Below are 23,134 nucleotides of genomic sequence, written 5' to 3' on the forward strand. Positions count from 1 at the left end.
CTAACCCACCCCTGAGGAACCCTCCCTTCATACTGGGCGCTAGTACCGCCTTTAAGGGACCCACACTCCAGCGACAAAACGACTAATCCTTTATTCGAGTAGGGCGACAGGATTCACCTACTGTAGAAATTATTTGCTGTTTATATATATTTCTCTCCCCCCCTTTTTTTAAAATGTATTTATTTTGCAGTAAGAGAATTTCTGGGTGTGCTTCAAGGTATCAACAGACCTGAATAGAAGAAGCATACTGAAGTTGATACACATGTAGGATTTTCAGTTTTTACCTTAATTTTTCCTGTACTATTCCTTTTGTGTACTTTCATTTGCAGGACAAAAGTGTAAAAGATAAAGAAATTGCACTATTAGGTGAGGTTCTATCGAGGAATCCAATTTGTTCGCAATGGCCACATTTTCCATAGAGTTGGTCTGTCTTTAGCTTGCAGTGGCTACTATCTGCCTACATAATTGGCTATATGGCTGTTGGGATAATAGGGTGCTGGCTCTATGATTCATGAAGATAAATTAATTTGATGCCATGGGAATCTACTCCACTATGGAATTTCAAGTGGAGTCCATATTTACAAGTGATTCAACGATAGATTACTTTCAAAAGAATGGTATTCTGATATAACATTATCTATATAATTTGTTTACTGTACAGGTATAAATAATGCATGAAACCAATGCAAAAGCAAGGAAGAAAGATTACGATTTTATTGGACAAAAATGGTGTCCAAATGTAATTAATTTAATTACAATTATGATAAAGGCAATGGTAAATGAGTAAAGTGAAATACTCGTTCTCATCCTTCTAGGTAAGTCCTGAAGAGCAATAGATTGTTGGCACTCTCTTGTTAAATACAACCTTAAAGTGTCACTTCATGTACAGAAGTTTAAAATACATTTTAGAGCAACTATTTCAACTAAGCATGTATAGTCTGTGATTTATGCATAATTTGTAGCTTGATAACCAAAACCATATAAATACTTCCAGTCTGTTTGATACGTATTAATCTGCACCTTCTTGGTTATTGTTTTGTGGCACAAGAAACACACTTCCATCAGTTGTCTGTTGCAGGGAATACTCCTCTGGTGAATATGGATGGCCGTCTTCATCTCTCAGCATTCTGAAAACCTCCATATATAGATCATTGAGTTTCTGTCTCATGATAGAGACTGACTTGTTAAACTCACTCCTTTTCCTGAGGAGTTCTTCCTTGTCTTCATTCAGATCATCCAGATCCTTCTCTAGATGAACAATGTTCTGCAACTTCCGCTTCCTACAGTTTTGAGCAGCAACTTTATTCTTACCCCTCCGCCGAATGTCCCTTATCAGTGCCAATTGGGCATCGTTTAGTTGGTACTTGGACAACAGCTCATTAAAATCATCCACTGGGAGGTTGATGATCTTTTGTATCGAAAATGGAATTTTCATTGTTATAGCTCTGCGCTCATCCCGGCTGCATGTAATCTCCATACGACTGGCCTGTTTGATCTTTGCATAGGAACCATGACATTGTATGTCCTGCATATCAAAACTTTGCCCAGCTTCAGAGGAGGTTGTATATGCCTGGCTGAATGGCATATTGTTCATTGAAGGTAACACACAATACTGTTCTTGAGAACTGTGGTAGTTTAGTGGATATAACTCCACATAATCTGGATGTATCTGCCCTTGCTCGGTGCCTTCCATGGACTCTGCATCACTGTAGTTTAGTGACAAGCCAGAGTCTGATTCAAGATCCTCTTGGGGTTTGCAATTGTGGTTGTCCATCAAACCAGCATCCACTACATGGGTAGGGTCAAAAGGTGGGCTATTTAATAATCCAGGAAAAATGAGGTGTTTGTTGTTCGCCTGGTTGATGTTGGTAGGACTTCCTGGATGGATCGTTGAAGACATCAACATACTTGTGTAGCTGGTTGTCCCATAAGGAAACTCATGGGTGGCTATTCCTCCGGGGCCCAGCCGCTGACATGGAGTTTCCAAAACTTCTGTATAATGTCTTTCATATGCTAGAGTGTTTTGACTGCAGTTTGGTAAACTGCTTCCTGCATTGGGTTGACTGAGTTCATAGTTTGAAACAGGAAGCATTTGTGCCAGGGTTCCTGAGGCCATGCTGTTATATCCCTCAGTATTGTATGCATATTCATTCTGCATATTTAAACCCTGTGGGTATAAATAAGAAAGACATTTGTAAAGTCATATTTTAATAACTGTGGGAAAATGTACTCACATTTTTTAACTTTATATCACACATATAGTGGCTATATCTTAAAATCATAATTCCTTCTAAAGTTACCCCTATGATTTCATATGTATTGGTTGTACTCTACTTTAATGTTGATGAAATTAGTAGGACATGAATTGTCAAACCATATGAGCCATATTTTGTATTCTGATTCATTGAAAGAGAATATCAAGAAGGGACCCATTAGTGTAATACAGAACTCTGTATTAAGGGAAACAACCTTTACAACGCAACTTTTACAACGCACTACCATTACAACGAAACTATTACAACGCAAAATCCATTACATCGCATGCCATAACAACGCAACCATTACAACGCATGACACTACAACGCATACCACTACAACGCATGTCATTACAACGCATACAATTACAACGCATAACATTACAACGCATAGTACCCGTACACTATCCAACACTTACCCTACTGTTGCACCCCCCTGGAGTTAGAATAGTAATTTTTACCCCTACATTATCCAACACTTACCCTACTGTTGCACCCCCTGGAGTTAGAATAGTAATTTTTACCCCTACACTATCCAACACTTACCCTACTGTTGCACCCCCCTGGAGTTAGAATAGTAATTTTTACCCCTACACTATCCAATACTTACCATACATGCAATGTAATGTTATGCGTTGTAATGGTATGCGTTGTAAAGGTAGTATGCGCTGTAATGGAATGCGTTTTAAAGGTAGTTTTTAAAAATTTGTTGTAATGGCATGCGTTGTAATGGAATGCGTTGTAACGGATGTTGCGTTGTAAAAAATGCGTTTTAAAGGTATGCGTTTTAAAGGTATGCGTTGTAAAAGTATGCGTTGTAACGTCATACATCCCTGTATGAAAGTCCAGGGACCTTCTTCATTGAAGGACCTGCTTACATCCACCTTTTAATGAACTCCATTAACTTGCAGAGATTATTCTGGAAAGGTGTACCAGTACGATTTTCAAATTCTTTTCACCATGTACCAAAATGCTTACTTTTGTCATATGCATGTAAGACATGAGGAAGACTGTAAGTGTGTGTGAGACTTGGGAAATAGTCGATGGGCTTAAAACTATGTTCTTGGATGAAACATGACACTGGACAGAGCAACTGTACAGGGATAAATCACTGTCATGTTAGTCTTACTACCGCCCTACAGAGGTGCTACAGTACTGTATACAGTGCAGTACTAGTTATCTAGTAGGGGCTGCTGTACATGGACTCGTATATAGTTGTGGTAGTTGTTGTGTTATTGAAACAAGTATTTCCTAATGTTCATGCAAACGGAGGTGCGCTTATGGAGCTCAATGCCATGTTAACTGGACCCCTGTTATAAAGTTCTCAGCACCAGCTGATGTGATTGCTGTATCATTTCGCTAAAAATCCAATAAAGATGGTTAAAAAAATCAGTAGAGGATAAACAGATTTTCTCCAGACTTAGGAGAAAAGTACCACAGTTGTTTGAGGTATTTCGGGGCATATTTCCAAGGACGGCGATAAATAAACGCAAAGCAGGTCGTGGGTGCTGTATGTGACCCGGAAGTGATCATGATCACTTCTGGGTCACACGTGTGGACAACGCCAGGCCAGTTAGAACCAGCCTGGCTAGAGAAGCATAAAAGGACAGGTAGCAGAGGAGTCGTCCTCTTTGCTCCCTGCTCCCTCATCCTGCCAGACCAGCCTCGCTAGGAGGCTGTAATTCTATTTTTGTCTTTTCAGGTCAGAGTTCGATTTGGTGGGATCATCGCTGAACATTGAGGCGGTACAACTGTTTGCTTTATGAGACATGCCAACCCTCCCGATTCAGGCGTGAGACTACCGATTTCAAGGCTAGTCTCCCGCCTCCCGATTCCTGCAAGCAAAACCTCGATTGATTTCAGCTGACAGGGCTTGGTATTTATTGTGTAACGTGCAGGGGCTCTAGAAGTGGTGAAAAACCAACAAAGCGTCATTAACAAGGGAATTGTCTTGTGAAGTGAAGTGAAGTACTAGGGGGGGGGCGGCAGTGTGTGTGCCTGGGAAGTTGTTACAGCCCGGGCTGCCACACGGGGAGGGGGGAGGGGGCGGCCTGCACTGCCAGGCCAGTGCACAACAGTTGCATCGCCCTCTCTCTGCCTGCTATTGCGCTCCATGCTTCTGAAAGGTAAGAAAAAAAACGTGCATTTGCGTTTCAAAGGTCCAATCCTGCAGCAGCACACTTCCAAAGCCCATACATGCCAGTAACCCGATTCAAGGCCCCATTCTCCCGATTTTTATTTTTAAATCTCCCACTTTGCTCTTCTGAAATGTTGGCATGTATGCTTTATCTTTCAGGTCCTCAACAGCGAGCGACACGGATCCTGCAGTTGTCGGGACAGCAGGATTGGGAGCATCGCACAAACGGCACGAGGCTTGTGGGACAAGAGAGCCGGGGGCCGTCCAGTAGGTCCAAAATACCGCGAACGTGGGGGCGCTGGAGCTGGAGAACGCGCACTTAGCACATTAGGGAGAGCAGCTGCGGCGGAGGCCCTAGCCGGCTTGGGAGCAGTGCTCCCTGGAGGTATTTTGTAGAGATTGGGGCGGAGGTGCTGTGATTACAAGCGCAGCACCGAAGCGAGCAGCTGCTTACTCCAGGTTGTAGAGGCACATTGGTGGGGCATCACTCTAGCATACCATCATATCATCGCCTACCGTAATAAGCGCCTCCAATTCCCGCATGCTCGAAATTGGGTAGGGTGTAATTAGCACGAGAAAATTCGGCTTGTGAATAACGCCATGCTTGCTTTAGGTGTGCCACTACACAGGTTGCTGCAATTTATCCCTTGGAAAGTAATTACCAGCATCCCATAGCATAGCGGGGCAGCGTGAAGGCCACATTTCCGGCATTGAGTTGTTTGGGCCAAATTGAGAGGTGTCATTGTGTAATGGGACTGGTGTTCGTGTAAGGTGCACTATTAATCTTGACTCACCGTATTTGTGCAGGGGTTTTTTCATGATGGTGGTGCCCCTTAGGGAATACATATAATTCTGAGTGGTGATTGTGCTTGACATTGCGGGAGTCACGCATGTACGGGTACTGGCCGGGGTGAGGTGGCCGCATTTGATCTATTTTTTCCTTTCTCTTGACTAGAGTCCATGCAGCAATAATCTAAGTAATCCGGACAGGAGCACGAAGAGGCCCAGTTTCTTTGGATTAGCCGGTGCAGCTCTGCCTTCGTTTACATGGACACCGACTGGCCTGCACTCCACCGCAGCTTGGAGCCACACGGGCTTTGAGAAAACTCGCCTGGCTCACCAGATTAGCCAGTGTGACGTGGCTCTGGTTGCGTGGGTGCTTACGGCCGGTCAGGTACCTCCAGCATTGTAAGGTAAGGGCCTGGACAGTGGACCAGACCTGGAAGTGCGGTGCAGGGGTGTGCATCTAGGCTATTGCCCAATTGACCCAGTTTAAGTGGGTGGCATTGTGTATGCTGTATTTGGTTGGGTAGCTGGCACATTTAGAATAACCCCTGCAGTTTAGGAAAAGCAATGGCCAGTAAGGGGAAGCGTGGCGAGAAGCGCTCTCGCATGGAGTACATGATGGAGACAATGATGGTTACTATGGATAGGAGATGGAAGAAAGTCGATGAATGAGGACAGAGCCTTGCTGATCTCAGGGAACGGGTGGAAGGCCAAGGCAAGGTGGTAGTTAGGCCTCGGCAAACCATAGTACCCCCCAAGCCTAGGGGAGAATTAGCCCCCCTCCCCAAGCGGGCTAGGCCCAAGAAAGGGGTCACTAAGGTAAAGGATATACCAGAGGCACCTGTGCCAGTCCTACAGCACATGGGGAGGGGAGGTGCCGGGTCCATCAGGGTGGGTTACAATGGGAAGTGTTCCTCTGGGTGCCCCGGTCCCAGTTGTTCCCACAGGGGCTGTTCCTCAGAGAGGTATTCCATCAGGTGCCCCGGCTGTCCCGGGGGGGAGTCCCAGCGTTCTAGTTCCAGGGAGTCCGGCAGGTCTGGACCCAAAGGATGCCCCGGTAGGCAGCACCCCGGTTCCACAAGATTTAGTAGCACAGTTAGCCGCAGCCCTTCCATGGTTGGGGAAGGCTGGAATGTTGTCATCATCAATTGAGGCAAAGAGCGTAGGGGAGGACCCTGCGGCAGAAGCAAGAAGGAAGGTAGCGCAGTTTGTTGCAACACCGGGGGGCCCGTCTGGAGAGGGGCTGAGTACACCTTCCTTTCCCAATCCAACCGGTGGGGTATCGTCAGTGGAATCCAACAAAGGAATGCCAGTGATGAGCCTGACAAAGGAGAAGTTGATGGAGCCAGCAGGAGCAGCTCCTGCAGGTAAGCAGTTAACATTGCCACTTTTGGGTGTGGGTGAATCCCGCCCTCGGAGGGAACATTTGGAAAGACACGTCACACAAGAGGTGAAAGGAAGGTAATGATTAGGAAGTTATGTTAGTATTTTCTCACTGCTTCTTGATGATACGGAAAGGGAGGAAGCAAAGAAAAAAAAGGACTGGATGCTCCCTAGAGAATGGGCAAGTGAATTATTGAAATTCAGGATTGAGGAGAATTTGAATAATTGAATTAGAGGTTTCTCAGTATTCATGGCATTGGTGGCTGAACGTTTTCCTTATATACAGACAGAAATGGCATGTTACCAGAATCAAATTACTATGGCTCATGACAAATATGGGGGCATTGGCTGGAAGAGTATGACAAAGATTTTAGGAAAGCTAAGGCAGCTGACCCATCTCTTTCCTGGGACCGCGTTGACACAATCTCGTGGTTAGATCAGTTTGGGGTGGGAGCGCAGCCCATTAACAAGGGCCAGTCATTCCAATCCTTTCAGGACTTTCGGCCACCTCAAAACACAGGCCCTGCCACTAGTCCTAATAGCGGAGGAGGACGGAAAGGGACATGTTCGGACTTTAATAGGCGGACATGCACTAGGACTCCAGGCACGTGCAAGTTCAAACATGCATGCTCTACCTGTGCCAATCCATCACACCCAGAGTCCAAATGTCTCAAGAAAACAAGGGATAAGGGAAGGAGGAAACAGGAGTGAGGGGCGGACACAGCATATGGCACTCTCACCCAATAACGTAACGGCTATGACTCCTTGGCTGAACAGGTACCCTTATAATTCCACTGCTAGGACATTGCGAGAGGGTTTCTTGTATAAGTTTGGGATCCCTGCACCTGACTACGTGGGGGCACCTGAATGAAAAATCAGCTTTCTGTTAGGACCAATCCAGGCGTGGCAGCAACAAAGATTGAAAAGGAACTACGCTTGGGCAAAATAGTGGGGCCATTTGATTGCATCCCGGTACACAATTTTGTCTGCTCCCCATAAGGGGTGGTTCCCAAAAAGGAGGGTGGTGAGTTCAAGTTGATTCATAATCTGGCAGCACCTAAGGGCAACTCATTGAATGACGCTATCAGTGATGAGATTTGTAGTGTAAAATATGCTTCCTTTGACCAGGCAGTAGAGCTGCTTAGGGGCCTGGGCCCTGGTGCCATGCTGGCAAAATCTGATATTGACTCTGCTTTTCGTTTGTTGCCAGTTCACCCATCGGACTTTCACCTTCTGGGTTTTAAGTTTCGGGGCAAGTTCTACATGGATATGTGCATGCCCATGGGTTGTTCGGTCTCCTGCGCTTACTTTGAGAAATTCCGTTCATTTTTGGAATGGGTTTTTAGACAGGCGACAGGGCATCAGTTTGTCATGCACTATCTGGACCACTTTCTTATCCTGGGGTCAGCGGGCTCCCGGTAGTGTGCATGGGCACTGCAAGAATTTTGTATGCTCATGCAGGCTTTTGGGGTTCCCCTGGCACCGGGAAAGACAGTAGGACCAACAAATATGATAGAATTCCTAGGCATTGAGTTAGACTCAGTCCAAGGGTGTTTCCAGTTACTGGCAGACAAGATTAAGAAATTCAGGACAGCATTGCAGCAATGCCTGGCAAAAGATAAGGTAACCTTACATCAGTTACAGCAGACGGTAGGGCAGTTGAAGTTTGCTCTGAGAGTCATACCAATGGCACGACCATTTTCCCGCTCCATCTCCCAGGCCATGGCCGGTCTCAAAGAAAAACACCACCACACCAGGCTGTCAGCTGAGGTTAGGCAGGACATGCGGATTTGGATGGCATTCCTGCAGGACTTCAACGGCAGGGTAGTCTGTACCGGTCCACCCACTACTTCTGCAGAGTTAGGTTTATGGACTGACGCTGTAGGTAGTGTGGGATGTGGTGCCATACTCAGTAATGAGTGGGTGGCTCAGCATTGGCCAGCTTGGTGGGTGGAGAATTGGGTGACAGCTAACATTGGATTTTTTGGAACTGTTTCCCATCTGGGTGGCATTGGCAGTCTGGCCAGAGATAACATAACGGTAGTCGAATGCATCAACCAACAGGCTGTTGGAAAGAGATAGTGTTGTTATGTATGAAATTGAACATGCAGTTTAAAGCTAAACATGTGCCAGGGGTATTGAATTTTGCTGCTGATGCACTCTTTTGCTTCAAGATGCAGGTTTTCAGGGCACACCTCCCCTCTGCAGAAGCAAATCCAACATCCTTCCCAGAAGTACTTTGGCAGATTAGTGCCCCCAACTACCGAACCTCGTGGCAGCTAGCCTATCTCACAGGATCAGTAAAGCTTATGATGGGGCGTTTTGGGCATATTGTACATTCTTGGGAAGGGAGTAGGCAGAGAAGTGCCATGTTACAGGGGCACTTCTGCGTTGCTTGGGTGCCTTAAACGAAGAGAGGCGCTCAGCGGCAGCAACCAGGCGGCATGTGGCAGCAATCTCTTTCTTCGCACAAACTAGAGACAAGGGAGATCCCACTAACAGCTTTACAGTTAGGAAAGTCTTAAAAGGGTGGCAGCACATACAGGGGTCAGCACCAGACACAAGACGTCCAATAAGGGTGGAGTTGCTATCGTCTTTACTGGGGGCTCTGGACATGATTTGCAGCACCACAGGGGAAGCTCTGCTTTTCAGAGCAGTCTTATCGCTAGCTTTTTATGGAGCTTTTAGGATAGGGGAATTGGTGGCACAGAATAAACAGGATGTGAAAGGGGGTCTCCAGTTAGAACATGCAAAGATACGAGGCAACGCCTTATTGATATCCATTAGGAAATCCAAGACTGACCAAGAGGCACCGTGGTGAGGGGGTAGTACTACATCGGGTACATGGTAACCCTTGCTGCCCTATAACACAGTTAGAGGCATTCTTACATCATAGATCTAGTACAAGAGGGGGGACATTTCAATTTAAAGAGTAATGGATATGGCAGTACAGAAGGCAGGTTTGGATCCTAGTTGCTTTGGGACACATTCTTTCAGAATAAGGGCTGCCAATGGGGCGACAGCAAGAGGTTTTCACAGCAGCAACGTTAAAAAGAATGGTAGGTGGTCCTCCAATTGTTATAAGCGCTATGTGCGGCTGCACATGTTGTGAGTAGGACATTTGCCTGGTGCTGATGCATGTTCCTTCTCTGCTTCCATTTACAGTTTCTCAAGCCTGTCACGCAGGGGGGAAAATTGCGGCGTCACATCAGCAGCAACTACCAGCAAAGGGATGTGCACATCCACAGAAACCAGGACCACAGGTCGTTCGGCCATTCATATGTGAGATGTTTGAATGCATTTTTCTTCTCAGGTAATTACAAATCAAGAGCTGAGCAGGTGGGTTTTAGGGTGTCATTTCATGGGAAAGGGGGTCTCCGCTTTAGTCAGTTCAGGGGTTTTGTAAGGGACTTGTTGAGCAAGGGTGGGGCTCTCCCCAGTATCATTATCTTGCACCTGGGAGGGAATGATCTTGTAAATATGGGTAGAAGAGGGCTAGTGGAAACCATAATCACAGACGTAGGTTGGTTAGCTAGGACATGCCAGGGGTGCACCATAGTATGGTCACAGATGGTACCCAGATTTCAATGGAGGGGGGAGTCTGTGAGGGCACTGAATCACTCAGTAAGAAGAGTCAATAATAAGATAGAGAGGAAGTTTAGGTCTCCTCATTTACATACGATCGCCCACAGTTGTATCAGGGGGAGCCGTTCTCCTTAAAAGACAGTGTCCACTTGTCTAAGGTAGGTAATGAAATCCTTCTAGAGACTCTGCTGGAATGGTTGGGGGGTTGCAGAAGCAGGATATGACCTTATAGCTAGCAATTGGGGGGGCAGATAGTCAGTCAACTATGCTGGCCTGTGGGGGTAAGGTTATGAATGGTGAGCAGTAAATTTAAGGTCCTTAGATGGCGGCTCCATTCTTGAATGGGGTTGCCCAAGGGGGAGAGACAAGTGGTGTCTCCTAGAACTCCAGGGGCAGTTACAGCCGGATGGCTGGATGGGTGCTTTACTGTGGCTGGTTGGCCACCCCGCACGTGCACAATGTCACCAGTAAAGGGCACAGAAATGCAAGGGCCCCTTATGAAGATAGTATACAGAGCGTACAGGGGTAACTGGGGTGGGGGAAGTACCCTCCCGGTGAACGGAAACTCTGCCCATGTGCACTCCGGTGGGAGGGGGGGCATAATTTTATAAGGCTCTAATACCAGTTATTGACCTTGCTGTAAGCTCAAATAGGTACACAGAAAAGTAACCACTAGTATGATTATTGATGATCATATGTTTAGATTTGGATAGGAATAACTTGTATTACAGTTATGCTAAGGTTAGCCATCTGACATCTGAACTTATCAATGTAATCTATGTCATGTTTATGTTTTCTGCGTAATTTTGTAAATATTGTAAATATTAATTTTGTTTTAATTTTTATGTTAATAAATACGGCCAGCGAGTTATCCACGCCCCCCCTTTTCCAAAATATTTTTGGGTCTTGACAAGGGAGGAGGGGGTATAGGTTGTACCAGGCCATTGAGAAAAGGCGAGGCCGGCATCGAACATGCCGAAAGTATGGCGGTCGTGCGGCCCTTGACGACCATAGAGGCGGGTCTGTCACGGGGCAATCGTGATACGACAGGTGCGCCTCGACCGCGATTGGTCATGGGTCCCGAATGTGACCTCGAAGTGATCATGATCACTTCCGGGTCACATGTGTGGACAATGCCAGGCCGGTTAGAACATGCCTGACTATCGGAGCATAAAAGGACGGAGAGCAGAGGAGTGGTCCTCTTTGCTCCCTCAGCCTGCCGGTCTAGCCTCAATAGGAGGCAGTAATTTTATTTCCCCACCCACCGTCCCCTAAAGCAATAATGTTTTCGTGTGTGCTTTGTGTTGTGTTATTTTGTTATATCTAGGTGAGGTGTTTTCCTTTTACAGGTCAGCTGTCGTAGTATTTAGTGAAATTCCTTGGTCAGGCGGTAATGTCATGATTGGTGAGCAGTAAATTTAAGGTCCTTAGAGGGCGCCGCCATTCTTGAATGGGGTTGCCCAAGGGGGAGGGACATGTGGTCTCCCCTAGAACTCCAGAGGCAGTTACAGCCGGTTGGCTGGATGGGTGCAGGGGAGTGGGGAGTTACGCTTTACCTAGGCTGGTTGGCCACCCAGCTTGAGTATAAGGCGCTAAGGGTACCCCCTGTATTATTTCTTTGAGGTCTAGAGGGGGGGGGGGTGAGAAGTACATAATATAATATGAAAAACCTCTGAACTGACCTATTTTATTTCACAAACTGGTATGACTCTAAACACAATTTTATTCAGGAACAACGTACAGCATAATCAAGATATGCAGAAACCCGTGGCTTACATTTATTTGTTTCTCTTTGTATATTTTTCATTTCAAAGATCCATTTTTGTAATATTTAAAAAAAAAAATTTGGGGGGGGACACAACAGTGATTAGCAATTCATCATTTACATAACTTGAAAAAGTTAATCCAAACATTTTTTTCTTTGACATAACATTTAATATCTATGTGTTCAAATATAGCCCCCACAAAATACACTTGATAAAAAGAAATATTAATATTTACTGGCCCTGATGAAGGTGGCATTCCCTTAGGTTGCACCAAAACGTAAGTAGGCCATATACAGGCATCTGAGAAACTCCACTGAGAAGGACCCCTAATAGAAGGACATGGAATAAGAATATTGGGGATGATGCCCATGATCAACATCTGAAATAATACTTCCTATTTGGGCTCATAAAACTCGGTTAATGCCTGTTGTTTTTCTAAACTTGAATGTGGAGAATGTGAGAGAGTGTGAGTATGAGTAGATTGAATGGAGAGAATGATATGAATGAGTGTATAAAGCTGTTTCACGTAGCGTTATTTTTATCAATTATTTTTTGTGGGGGCTATATTTGAACACATAGATATTAAATGTTATGTCAAAGAAAAAAATGCTTGGATTCACTTTTTAAAGGTATGTAAATGATGAATTGCTAATCACTGTTGTGTCCCAAAATTCTTTTTTTTTTAAATATTACAAAAATTGATCTTTTAAATGAAAAATATACAAAGAGAAACAAATAAAAAGTGAATGTAAGCCACGGGTTCCTGCATATCTTGATTATGCTGTACGTTGTTCCTGAAGAAAATTGTGCGTATAGGAGAAATAGAAATCTTAGGGACATGTTGGTCCACGCCAGACCGCCCACGAGAAATTTCCAAATCAACAACCAGCTCTCCATTACTGGACTTCCGGCAGTATTGGGCAACCACAGGTGTGGCTCCTGCCACGCTTGTGAGTCAGCTATGATATCTGACACTGTTACTTATAATGAAAAAAAGATTAAACTACGTAGCCTTACAAACTGTCGCAGTAGTAACATAGTGTATATCCTTTTTTGTGATTGTGGCCTGGCCTATGTGGGCGAAACCGGTCGCGAGTTTCGCGTCCGGTTCAGCGAACACAAGTCCGCCATCAGGACCAAAAAGCTATCAGCCCCGATAGTCCAACATTGCATTGATAAGTCCCATAAGGAGGATGAGATCAAATGGTCTATCCTGGAAAAAGTTACACCGAAAATGGGACAACCGAGCGAAATCACGCGTAAAAAACGTGAAACCTTTTGGATTTTCCTGTTGGACAGTGTGAAAAGAGGACTCAACGAAGAACTTTCTTGGTATGTGACCAAGTAAAAACTTATCTCCTCGACGCAGTAACTCCCAGTATGTGCCAGTGTGGAATCTTGCTATGAAACTCTCAGAAAAACTGTTTTTTATTGCTCCTTCTGGGTAGTTTCAGTAAAGTTTAGGTTCAGTGAATCTTGACCTACACTAGAATGCTAGCTTGGATATCTAACACACTTGATTACTTTTTTTTGAGTATTTATTGTGAATACGTATACATTAATGCAGTGTGTACAACAATATACATGTTGCAGCGTTGATGATTCAGTGTTCACACATGCTTCGTGTACATCCCTTGGCGGTTGGACCATCTCATGTACTTTGTATTATATAGATGGACCATTTGCGGCTTTTCAGGCTCTTCTTGGAAGACTCCCTCTGTTTTTCTCGCAATATTGCGTTGAAATTAAACAGCGTTATCCTTTACGCCTGGAATTGTGGGACCACTAGTACTGACAATTCCATTTACGCAACTATTGATATATTCTGAATCATTAAAGGCGTATTTTTTTGCAGTTCTTTGCAATTTGCTGTAAATGCATACCTCCTCTCTTGATTATGTTACACTCTAACATGTAAATCTCAAGCTGTAAACGCTTTTAATTACAGTTACTTAGCTCAGCGGTATTACTTATTTTGCCACGTTTACATTTGAAATTACTCTCTCAGTCTGACACTAGCAAGATGGACGCATTTCGAAAGTCCCTCGTTTGTGTTTACATTTGAAGCCCTTCGCTTGTGTTCACATTTGGAGACCTCTGCCATCCGACGTCCACTTCCCGCGGGATTGGAACATCTTTGAAGGGGTATAAATCATGGCGGCTATGAAGTGTCCATTTACCAAGGGGCGCAGTGACGGAGAAGGACTACGGCGCGTTGCCACAGACCTGAAGGTAGGCGTTTGAATCACGGAGTCGTGCTGGAGGAACCTCCGGTTTTAGCGTTAGGACATGGCATTTTGAGGTTTTGGCGTACTCGGTACTAACCCGATGAGTGGGTTTAGACACATTGTACTGATGCAGGGTGGTTAGCCACCTAAGGAACAGGCTGCATTTTGCGCGTCCGCCAGCCCGAGAAACAGTACAGGGCCCCCCATCCTGCCAGCGCGTGATAAGTTAACGCGGTACCGGGCAGGTTATTTTGAAGTTGCGGCACTCTTGTTAATAACCCGATGAGTGGGGCTAGAAGCATTGCAATAATTCAGGAGTGTAAGTCACCTGAGGCATAGACTGTAATGTGCGCGGTTACCAGTCCGAGAGAGTACAGGGCTTTCCTTCCGGCCAGCGCGTATGTTAAGGCTAACGAGTTCACGTGATACCGAGACCCGTGTTGCCAGTTGTTTATTCAGACCAATGTACTTGACAATAGTTATAGTCCGTAACTATCATCCTTTACTGAAGTATGGATGCCTGCACGCCCTCAAGATATGTAGCCTATCTAAATTTAAATAACTATCTACGCGCAGTATTTCTTGCCAGACTCTGCATAAATTTAAATAGCGTGTAATACGTGTTTCTCCTCTTCCTCCATAGGGTCGCTGGTATATTATATAGCAGTTGATTAATGGACTGCATCTCCACTGTATATAAAAGTAAGCCTACACTCCTCCTTCTATGGCTTTACTGCTCGTTGTTATTTTGGACATGCATATCATGTGTAGTGCGTCAGTTCTCATTGAACTCTTTGTCATTCTTTCTTCTGTGCACAGGTTAGGAAGTAACAGTACTTAGTCACTTCGCTGTCTGCTCCAATTAACTTGAGACCAACTTTTAACATGGCACATTGATGTATTTCGTGAAGTCTCACTAAATAAGGACACACTGCGACCACCTGGGTAGGTCACCATCAGTGCGTAATAAGGATGGGTGTTTGTAGGAAGCATCCACACGTTATGCAATTTCCGTAATTTGTGTATAAATTATGACATTATGGCGTTTAACATTCTCCCTGTAGCCATCAACTCAGATGAAGTCCTGAGTCTCGCATGCCTTTAATGCTCCCATCATGAACGACGCCATTGGTAAGCCCTATGTAATTTGGGAAATGTTAGAATCTCAGCAAGTCGCCATTACATTTTAATTGACAGCCTCCCTCAATTCCTTTGTAGATGCTGCTTTATTGATCTGGTTCCTCACTTGACCTTTATACTCACACTGACTAATGAGAAATTCTCACTGTGTAAGTATATGCAACGAACATCTGTGCAATTGCAAGTCCCCCTTTCCTTTGAGGTTAGGCCTCCTTGTAAATAGCCAACTTGTGAGTCCCTTTTTTCTGGTGCTCAACATTTAGCTGGTAACATGATATGAGTGTGAATAGGTAAATCTGGGCCCAATAAGGTTTTACTATGAAGCTAGTTAAATCATGTTCCCTTAACTTTTATAGTATAGGATCCTACTATAGTCACGGCGATGAGCCCCCATAGTTTAACTGTAATAGTGAATGTTGTAAGCCTTCTTAATATTTCACTTGTGGATGTCTGAGTGACAGATTTATTTTCCTTTTTAGGTTTTTTGTTCTGTCTGATCCCCGGGTTCTGCACAAAATGATGAACAAGGTCCTGATGAAGGTGGCTTGAACCACCGAAACGCGCGTAGACCTGCTACAAGGGCCGTTATTCTTTTTCTGGAGCCCTTGAACAATTTAGCTGTGTGATCTGGCTAATTGTTAACCAGTTCCTTTTTTCATCTATGTATGAGGTTTGATTGCAGTATGATTGGTAGCACGAGAGTAAGTTGGTTGTATGCCTGACACCATGGGGTTTATTTATTTATTTGTTGCCTATTTTTATGATTCTATTGTATTGCTCATGAATTTGTATAATTAATTGATGTGTTTTCTATAAAATTGTCTGATTTATAACGATTTTTATATGAATTTACACTTACAAAAAAGATAAATAATAAATATAATGTTTTGAATGACTTTTGTTCAGTACTACCTTTCTTCTGTCACTAGTTTTTGATATGTATTGATGTATGCACATAGTTGAAGTATTTGGCCATTGAAGGGACTTCTTCCACTTTCAGAAAATTGTGTTTAGAGTCATACCAGTTTGTGAAATAAAATAGGTCAGTTCAGAGGTTTTTCATATTATATTATGGCCACCCAGCATGTGCACAACGGCGCCAGTAAAGGACACAGAAATGCAAGGGCCCCTTTTGGATATAGAATATAGAGCATACTGGGGTAACCAGGGGGGGAAGGACCCTCACGGTGAACGGGCCCTCTGCGCATGCGCACTCCAGTGGGAGGGCGGGCATAATTTGATAAGGATCTGACACCAGTTATTGACCTTGCCGTAGCCTCAAATAGGTACGCAGCAAAGTAACTACTATTATGATTATTGATGATGATATGTTTAGATTCGGAAAGGAATAACTTGTATTAGAGTTATGTTAAGGTTAGCCATCTGACATCTGTACTTATCAATGTAATCAATGTCATGTTTATGTTTTCTGCGTAATTTTGTAAATATTGTAAATAATAATTTTGTGTTAATTTTTATGTCAATAAATACTTCCGGGTTGTTATCCACGCCCCCCTTGTCCAAAATCCTTGTTATTGATATTTCTGGGTTTTGACAAGGGAGGAGGGGGTATAGGTAGTTCCTGGCCATAAAAGCCCAAACCACCAGAAAGCATTCTAAAGAATCTCGGAACAGTAACAAGGAAAACGGAGCTCGAGCGCAGCTGTCTGATGGGTGAATAAAGTTTGGAGCGGAAATCCTATAGCTGGAGGGTCTTACATCACGGGCAGTTTTATGACGTTAGCACTGGACCTTAAAAATGCAATGTTTCGAACCGGTAGCCGATGCAAGTTACTGAGTTAGTAAGATGAAAGTAAATACTTGCAAATTTAGGAAGACCTAACTAATATAAGCCTGTCAGCCACGTTCTGAATAAGTTGCTACCTCTGCATCAGATAAGATGATAAAATGGCAATGGGTTGCAGTAGTCAAGTCTACTATTTCATGGATGAAGTAGGCACAAAAGCACCAATTTTTCTGAGCATCTTTATGAGGCCAAAACAAGTAGATAGATATGAATGTATTAGTATGAAACTCAATAGAGAGTCTAGCGTCAAAGATGACACCCAGATTACTCGCTTTGGTGCTTGGTTAAGGGTATTTGCCAAGACCTTGGGGTCACCACTTGGAAGACCAAATGGAAGGGTTACCAAACACCAAGACTTCCATCTTGTCAGCGTGTAGTCTCAGTCAGTGCTTAAAATGGAAAAATAGAAGTGCAGGTACTCAGTAACAGAGTGCCTGCTTGCTTCTGAGAAGAGTCTGTACTCTCCAATTAAAAGCATTATGTTTTTCTTGAGAAGTGCAGGTACTCACCCTCTCAAAGTATAAAAGTGCCGGTACTCAGTACCGGACAGTACCGGACCATTTAAAGCACTGGTCTCAGTCCACTGGCATCTATCCAGCAGGCGCACTTGGATGATGGTTTGTCCAGACTCCAGCTATAAAATAATCTGGGTGTCATCTGCATAGGAATACAATTGGAACCCAAAGAATTCAACGTGATTAGTCAGGGGCCCCACATAGAAATTAAAACGAGTAGTGTTCATAGAGGAGCCCAGTGGAACCCCGCAGTTAAGCTGCTGGTGGGAAGACTGATAGGAGGCTGATCAACAGCCTGCGACCTGGAGCTCAAGAAAGATGAAGGAACTTTTTAGATGGATTTTAGCAGAACAGCTTCATTTTATATTAAACTTTAATTGAAAGGCAGGCTTGGGATGTGTGGCTTTCATTTTATATATTTATTCCTGCTGATTCTTTATTGTTCAAATATCCCCAGGTCCCGTTTGGACCCAGATACTTAACCCCTTCACCGCAGCGGTAATTCCGCCGCGGTGCGGGTGATTTATGACCTGGGCGTGGTTCGGACGGCCCCCGGCCGTCGTCCGCACACGCCCACCGTGACGTCGGACGGCCGCCGGCCGTCCGACGCATGGAAGGGGTTAAACATGCTTTTAGGCACTGGGTGGTCCATTTTATATTCTAGGTGTCGCAGAAGTGTGTGATGCTAATTGGATGTGATGACACCAGGTGCATAACAGTGCCACATCAACCGAACCCCTCTACTTCCCACGTTCATGCCCAGCTGTTGGGTCTCTAGGGTGGGTTCAGAGGAATAGTGCAGTTCCATTAGTCACACAAAGTCAGGGTTAATTGGCTTTGTCTAGTGTTTTTAATATAGCCTCATCCCCAAAAATTTAGTTTAGAAGTTGAAGGAAATAAAAGAAAAATAAGTCTGAAATCAACACTCATGACTATCATGACTCATCACGACATTTGGAGCTGAAATGAATGCCACAATGTGATCTCCAGGAAGAGCCGCTCTAGGGCAAGTTTTCCCCAGAGGGCAAGGGCACTATGAGAGCGAGGAATAGGCTTATTAACTTCATTTGAGGGCCCTTCAGCTGGGCTGAAAATAAAGAATCATAAGAAGAAGAGGTCCAGGTTGCAAGCTCAATGCCTTGCAGTTATACCTCGTTTTCGCCTTGCTCGAACAGGGGGTAGCTCCTTTTCTGTTAGGGTGGCCAAAGCTTAGAACGCCCTCCCTTACGAAGTGCGAAACACCCAAGACCTCAGGCTGTTTAAAAAGCAGTAAAAAACCTTGCTTTTTAATTAATATGCAGCCCCTTTCACGCCCCTCGTTCTGTCTCATCGAGGTTGGTTTCGCGCCGGGACACTCTCGAGTATCCGTGCGCGGTATAAGTGCTGCATAACATAACATAACATAACATAACATAACATAACATAACATAACGCATCCAGGCATCATTCCTTTTCAGAGAAGAAGGTGAACATAAGATGGTAGAACTGGGGCCTGACTTGCGACTCCTGCAATGCTTTGTAACTGTGTTCTGAACCTGATCTGTGGTGCAGGCGTGAGGGAGTATTGATTCTGATATCCGCGATTTCTGCAAAGCGTTTCAGAATGGATTTAGTTTTTACATGTTGACTCGAATGAGAAAGAAGATAGGCTTGTTCACCCCTGCCATTCTAATTCCACAGTTAGGATCCGGAGATCTAGTTATGCAGGTATCAGGGAGTCTTTCAACACCAGTTAGACTTACAATTGATGATCACATGGGGGGCCTGCCAGAGTCAATGACTTGAAGACAGCATCTTCCACTTTAGAGTTAAAGACACATATGACATAGGTTTATGTACAAGATAAAGTTACATATATTTTAAAAGTGACTGATATTTATGACACTCAATATAATAATCTAAGAACATACTAAAGGTCTAAAAGACCTAAAACGTATGTTTTAACCAAAGTTTTGATTTAGACCGAAATGTAAGTATACTTTTCCTGTTTAGAAAAAAAAACGTTTGTTTATAGATGAACATAGTTATTTTTTTAATTTTGAAAAATATTCTTTTATTTAATATGCTTCTAGATCTTATACTTAAGAGGAGCTATTCTAGTGCTCCTGAATTTAATGAAGATACCCAGGATAGAGAGCTATCAATATAAACAAGTTGATTTTCCTTGCCGTTAACACCTGAACAGTAAGTGACATAAGGGGAATCAGAACTCATTGGCTCCTAACCCATAATTTTTGTGAACAGTCAGAGATTAAATGAAATTTTAATTTGTAACAAGCACTAATACCCGAAGGTGTCTATGCACAAAAGCTCTGATTTAGAGAAAGAAAAAGGGGGACTAAAACTGCAGAATATACAAACACATAGTTGAAGGACCTCAATTAATTTTTCTAAACAACAAGGTTTTTTGAAGTTTGTTAAAAGAGAGAAGATTAGTTTCTTTTTTAAGTATCAGAGGCAAAGAATTCCACAGCCTGGCTGGTCCTGTCACAAAACGTCTACCCCCCCCCCCCGTTTTAGCCCTTTGAATTACAAGATTAAAAGATGAGGAAGATCAAAGCTGCCTTTTCGGGAACATACCACATGAATCTATGTTTAAAATAATCAGGACCATTTCCATGTAGTGCTTTAAAAGCAATGCAAAGGGACTTAAATTCAATTCACCCTCTAGCTGGCAGCCAATGAAATGTTGGCAGAGCCTGGGATACAGATTGATATTTTGGGATAGCAAGCAGAAAGCGTACTGCAGCATTCTGGAGGACCTGCAATTTATTTAGAAATCTAGATTGAATATTGAAAAAGAGTGCGCTACATTAATCCATCCTTGATAAAAAATAAGTGCCACAATTACAGCTTTCTGAAGATCTAAAGGAATAAAAGGAAGAACTTTCCAGAGAGTTTTAATCATGATAAAGGAGGAGGATGTGATGGCATTTATTTGGCCTTCAAAAGACAATTTATTGTCAAAGTAAACTCCTACTTTTTTTACCTTAGTGACTGGGTTAGGAAGAGCTCCCAGCTCCCGCGGCCACCAACTAATTATCCAAAACTAGGTTTCACGCCCAAATAAAAGAACCTCAGTTGAGTTTGAGGCAGTTTCTGGACATCCACTTTCCAACTTCATGCATACAACCATGGAATCTAAAAGCGGTGTCCTCAGGACCACCAGCCAGTGATGCCACGATCTGCATGTCATCAGCATATGACACCACCCTAAAGCCAAATGACTTTATTAGCATGGCAAGGTGAGTCACATAAACGTTAAAAAGCATTGGACCTAACGATGAGCCCTGCGGCACCCCACAGGGAAAGGAGAAAGAGGTGGACCTAAACCCATTAAACTCCACCAGTTGCTCCCTATCTACAAGGAAAGATTTGAGTAGTTCAAGTGCCCTGCCCCTTGTGCCCAAGGCAAAAAGTCGATCGATGAGAAGACCGTGGTTGACCGTGTCGAATGCCACAGAGAGGTCCAACAGGATCAAGGCTGTCTGCTCACCTCTGTCCAGAACTTCCCTAATCTCCTCCGAGACATTTATCAGTGCCAGCTTGGTACTATGTTGGCTTCTAAACCAATATTGTGTGCCATCCAGGAGATTGTTATCCTTAATGAACTGTAATAGTTTAATATTCATGTCCTTCTCTACAATATAAGCTGGAAAAGGCAGCCATGAGATCGGCCTATAGTTGTTGGGGTCCTTGCTGTCTAGATAAGATTTTCTCAATAAAGGGAGAATAAACACTCTCTTCCACTTCTTGGAAAATAACCATCTCTAAACATCTTGTTGAAGATACCTTTAAGGTAATTAGCCGTAACCTCAAGAGCTAAGTGGAGAAACTTAGGGGGACAGGGATCCGAGAGCGATCTGAAAAGAGTCTGAACAAATGAGTCAGAAATAGGGTTAAAAGTTTCAAAAATAGGAGTATTATCTGTTCTAGCATCCGTGGGCTTCAGTCCCTCTGAAATATAGGAGATAGTCCCCTCTGTGAGCACTTCCTCTGCCAAATGAGAGGAGGCAAATGTGTCATGGACTGCTTTTACTTTAGCCTGGAAGAAGCCTGCTAAAAGGTCACGGAATTCGTGGTTCAACCCGCTGTTTTTGAGTTCGGGAAGTTTGCTCAACATTTTTACTGTTGCGAAAAGTTCTTTTGGGGTATGCAGAGAAGCCTGGGGCCTCAATTATGAAAAGTGACGCATCGCTGCGTGAAAACAGCGATGCGTCACTTTTCACTGCGCCCTCCTTGCACCACCAAGGATGCGTCATATTTACAGTATGACGCATCACTGCGCGAGGAGTTACAGATACGTCAGTATTTCTGACGTATCTGTAGGGCGCAAAAGTGGCGCATTGCTGGAGTGTGTCACAAAAGTGACGCAACTCCAGCAATGTATCCTTTCACATGGGGCAAGCACCATGTGAAAGGGCCTGCGTCAGTCTTACGCCTGCTGTGAGGCAGGGTTAAGAAATTGACGCATTTGTGTCCTAGAAGTGGCGCAGTGAAATCACATAGATTTCACTGCGTCACTTCTACGACCCTTTCTTGCGTCAATACGCCCCCTTGCATACATTATACCTGGTGCAGGTATAATGTGGCGCAGGGGTTTACAAAGTGACGCATCTACCTAGATGCGTCACTTTGTAAATATGGCGCAACAAGGCGCATTTTTTACGCCACTGGTGCGTCACAAAAAGTGACGCACCAGCGGCGTAAAAGTGACTCATAGCCTCATAAATGAGGCCCCTTGATTTTAGCGGAGAAGTATCGTGTTTTTGCCATAGAAGCCTTTATATTGTGATCCTGAATTGATTTTTTAATGAGATTTTGTTGTTGTGATCATATTAAGTATGTCATTTCCTCTCAAGCCTACAGCAGAGTTGTTTCTGTAGTCTAAGGCTGTCATCAAACCAAGGCTCGCACAGAGGCACCAGAATGTTTAGATTACCTGTAATCCAGTTATGATAGGTATTAGTAGGTAAACAGCCATTTGTACGTGACTTTTAGTTCGCATACCATTACAACGCAAGCGTAACAATGCATGCGCTGTAACAACGCATAGCCTCTACTACGTATGTTAGTACTTGGCATGCGCTGTTACAACGCGTGCGTGTATGGCTGCAGTGATGAAGAGGCAGAGATGAGGGTGTATGGCTGCAGTGACGAGTAGGCAGAGATGACAGCAGTGGGGCGGAGGCCAGTGGAGACTTCACCTGAGGAGGCAGCGATGATGGCAGTGGGGCGGCGGCGGCCTCTTTGTAAAGTCGGGGTATGGATTGGTGAGCAGTGGGGCCTTGAGCGGCGTGGCTGGAGCAAGTAGGGGAGAAGTGCTGGTGCCCGGACAAAGGACGTGCACAGAGGAGAGAGAGGTAAGAGGGGCTGTGTTTTATTAAAGGGTTTGTGTTTGAGGAGTAGTGTTTTTGGGTTAGTGTTGTGGGTTGTACAGGGTAGTGTTTGTGTGTGGGGACAGCAGTGGGGGATGGGGGTGGGTCGTGCAGGGGTTAGTATTTCAGTGTAGGGAGCGGACTTGGGGTAGGG

The 23,134-nt window shown here is 44.2% G+C and overlaps 1 protein-coding gene across 1 annotated transcript in view; it reads right to left on the bottom strand.

Annotated features, from left to right (window-relative positions):
• Positions 1 to 692: 692 nt before the first annotated feature.
• NFE2 (nuclear factor, erythroid 2) overlaps positions 693 to 23,134 on the bottom strand; it is a 160,898-nt gene continuing 138,456 nt past the window's right edge. The window contains exon 3 of the mRNA XM_078688342.1: positions 693 to 2,167. Within this exon, the coding sequence (XP_078544468.1) occupies positions 1,010 to 2,167 (1,158 nt within the window). The 3' untranslated portion in view covers positions 693 to 1,009. The remainder of the gene's footprint in view (positions 2,168 to 23,134) is intronic.

This window comes from Lissotriton helveticus, chromosome 1_1, assembly GCF_964261635.1.
Source record: "Lissotriton helveticus chromosome 1_1, aLisHel1.1, whole genome shotgun sequence".
NCBI classification, from domain to species: Eukaryota; Metazoa; Chordata; class Amphibia; order Caudata; family Salamandridae; genus Lissotriton; species Lissotriton helveticus.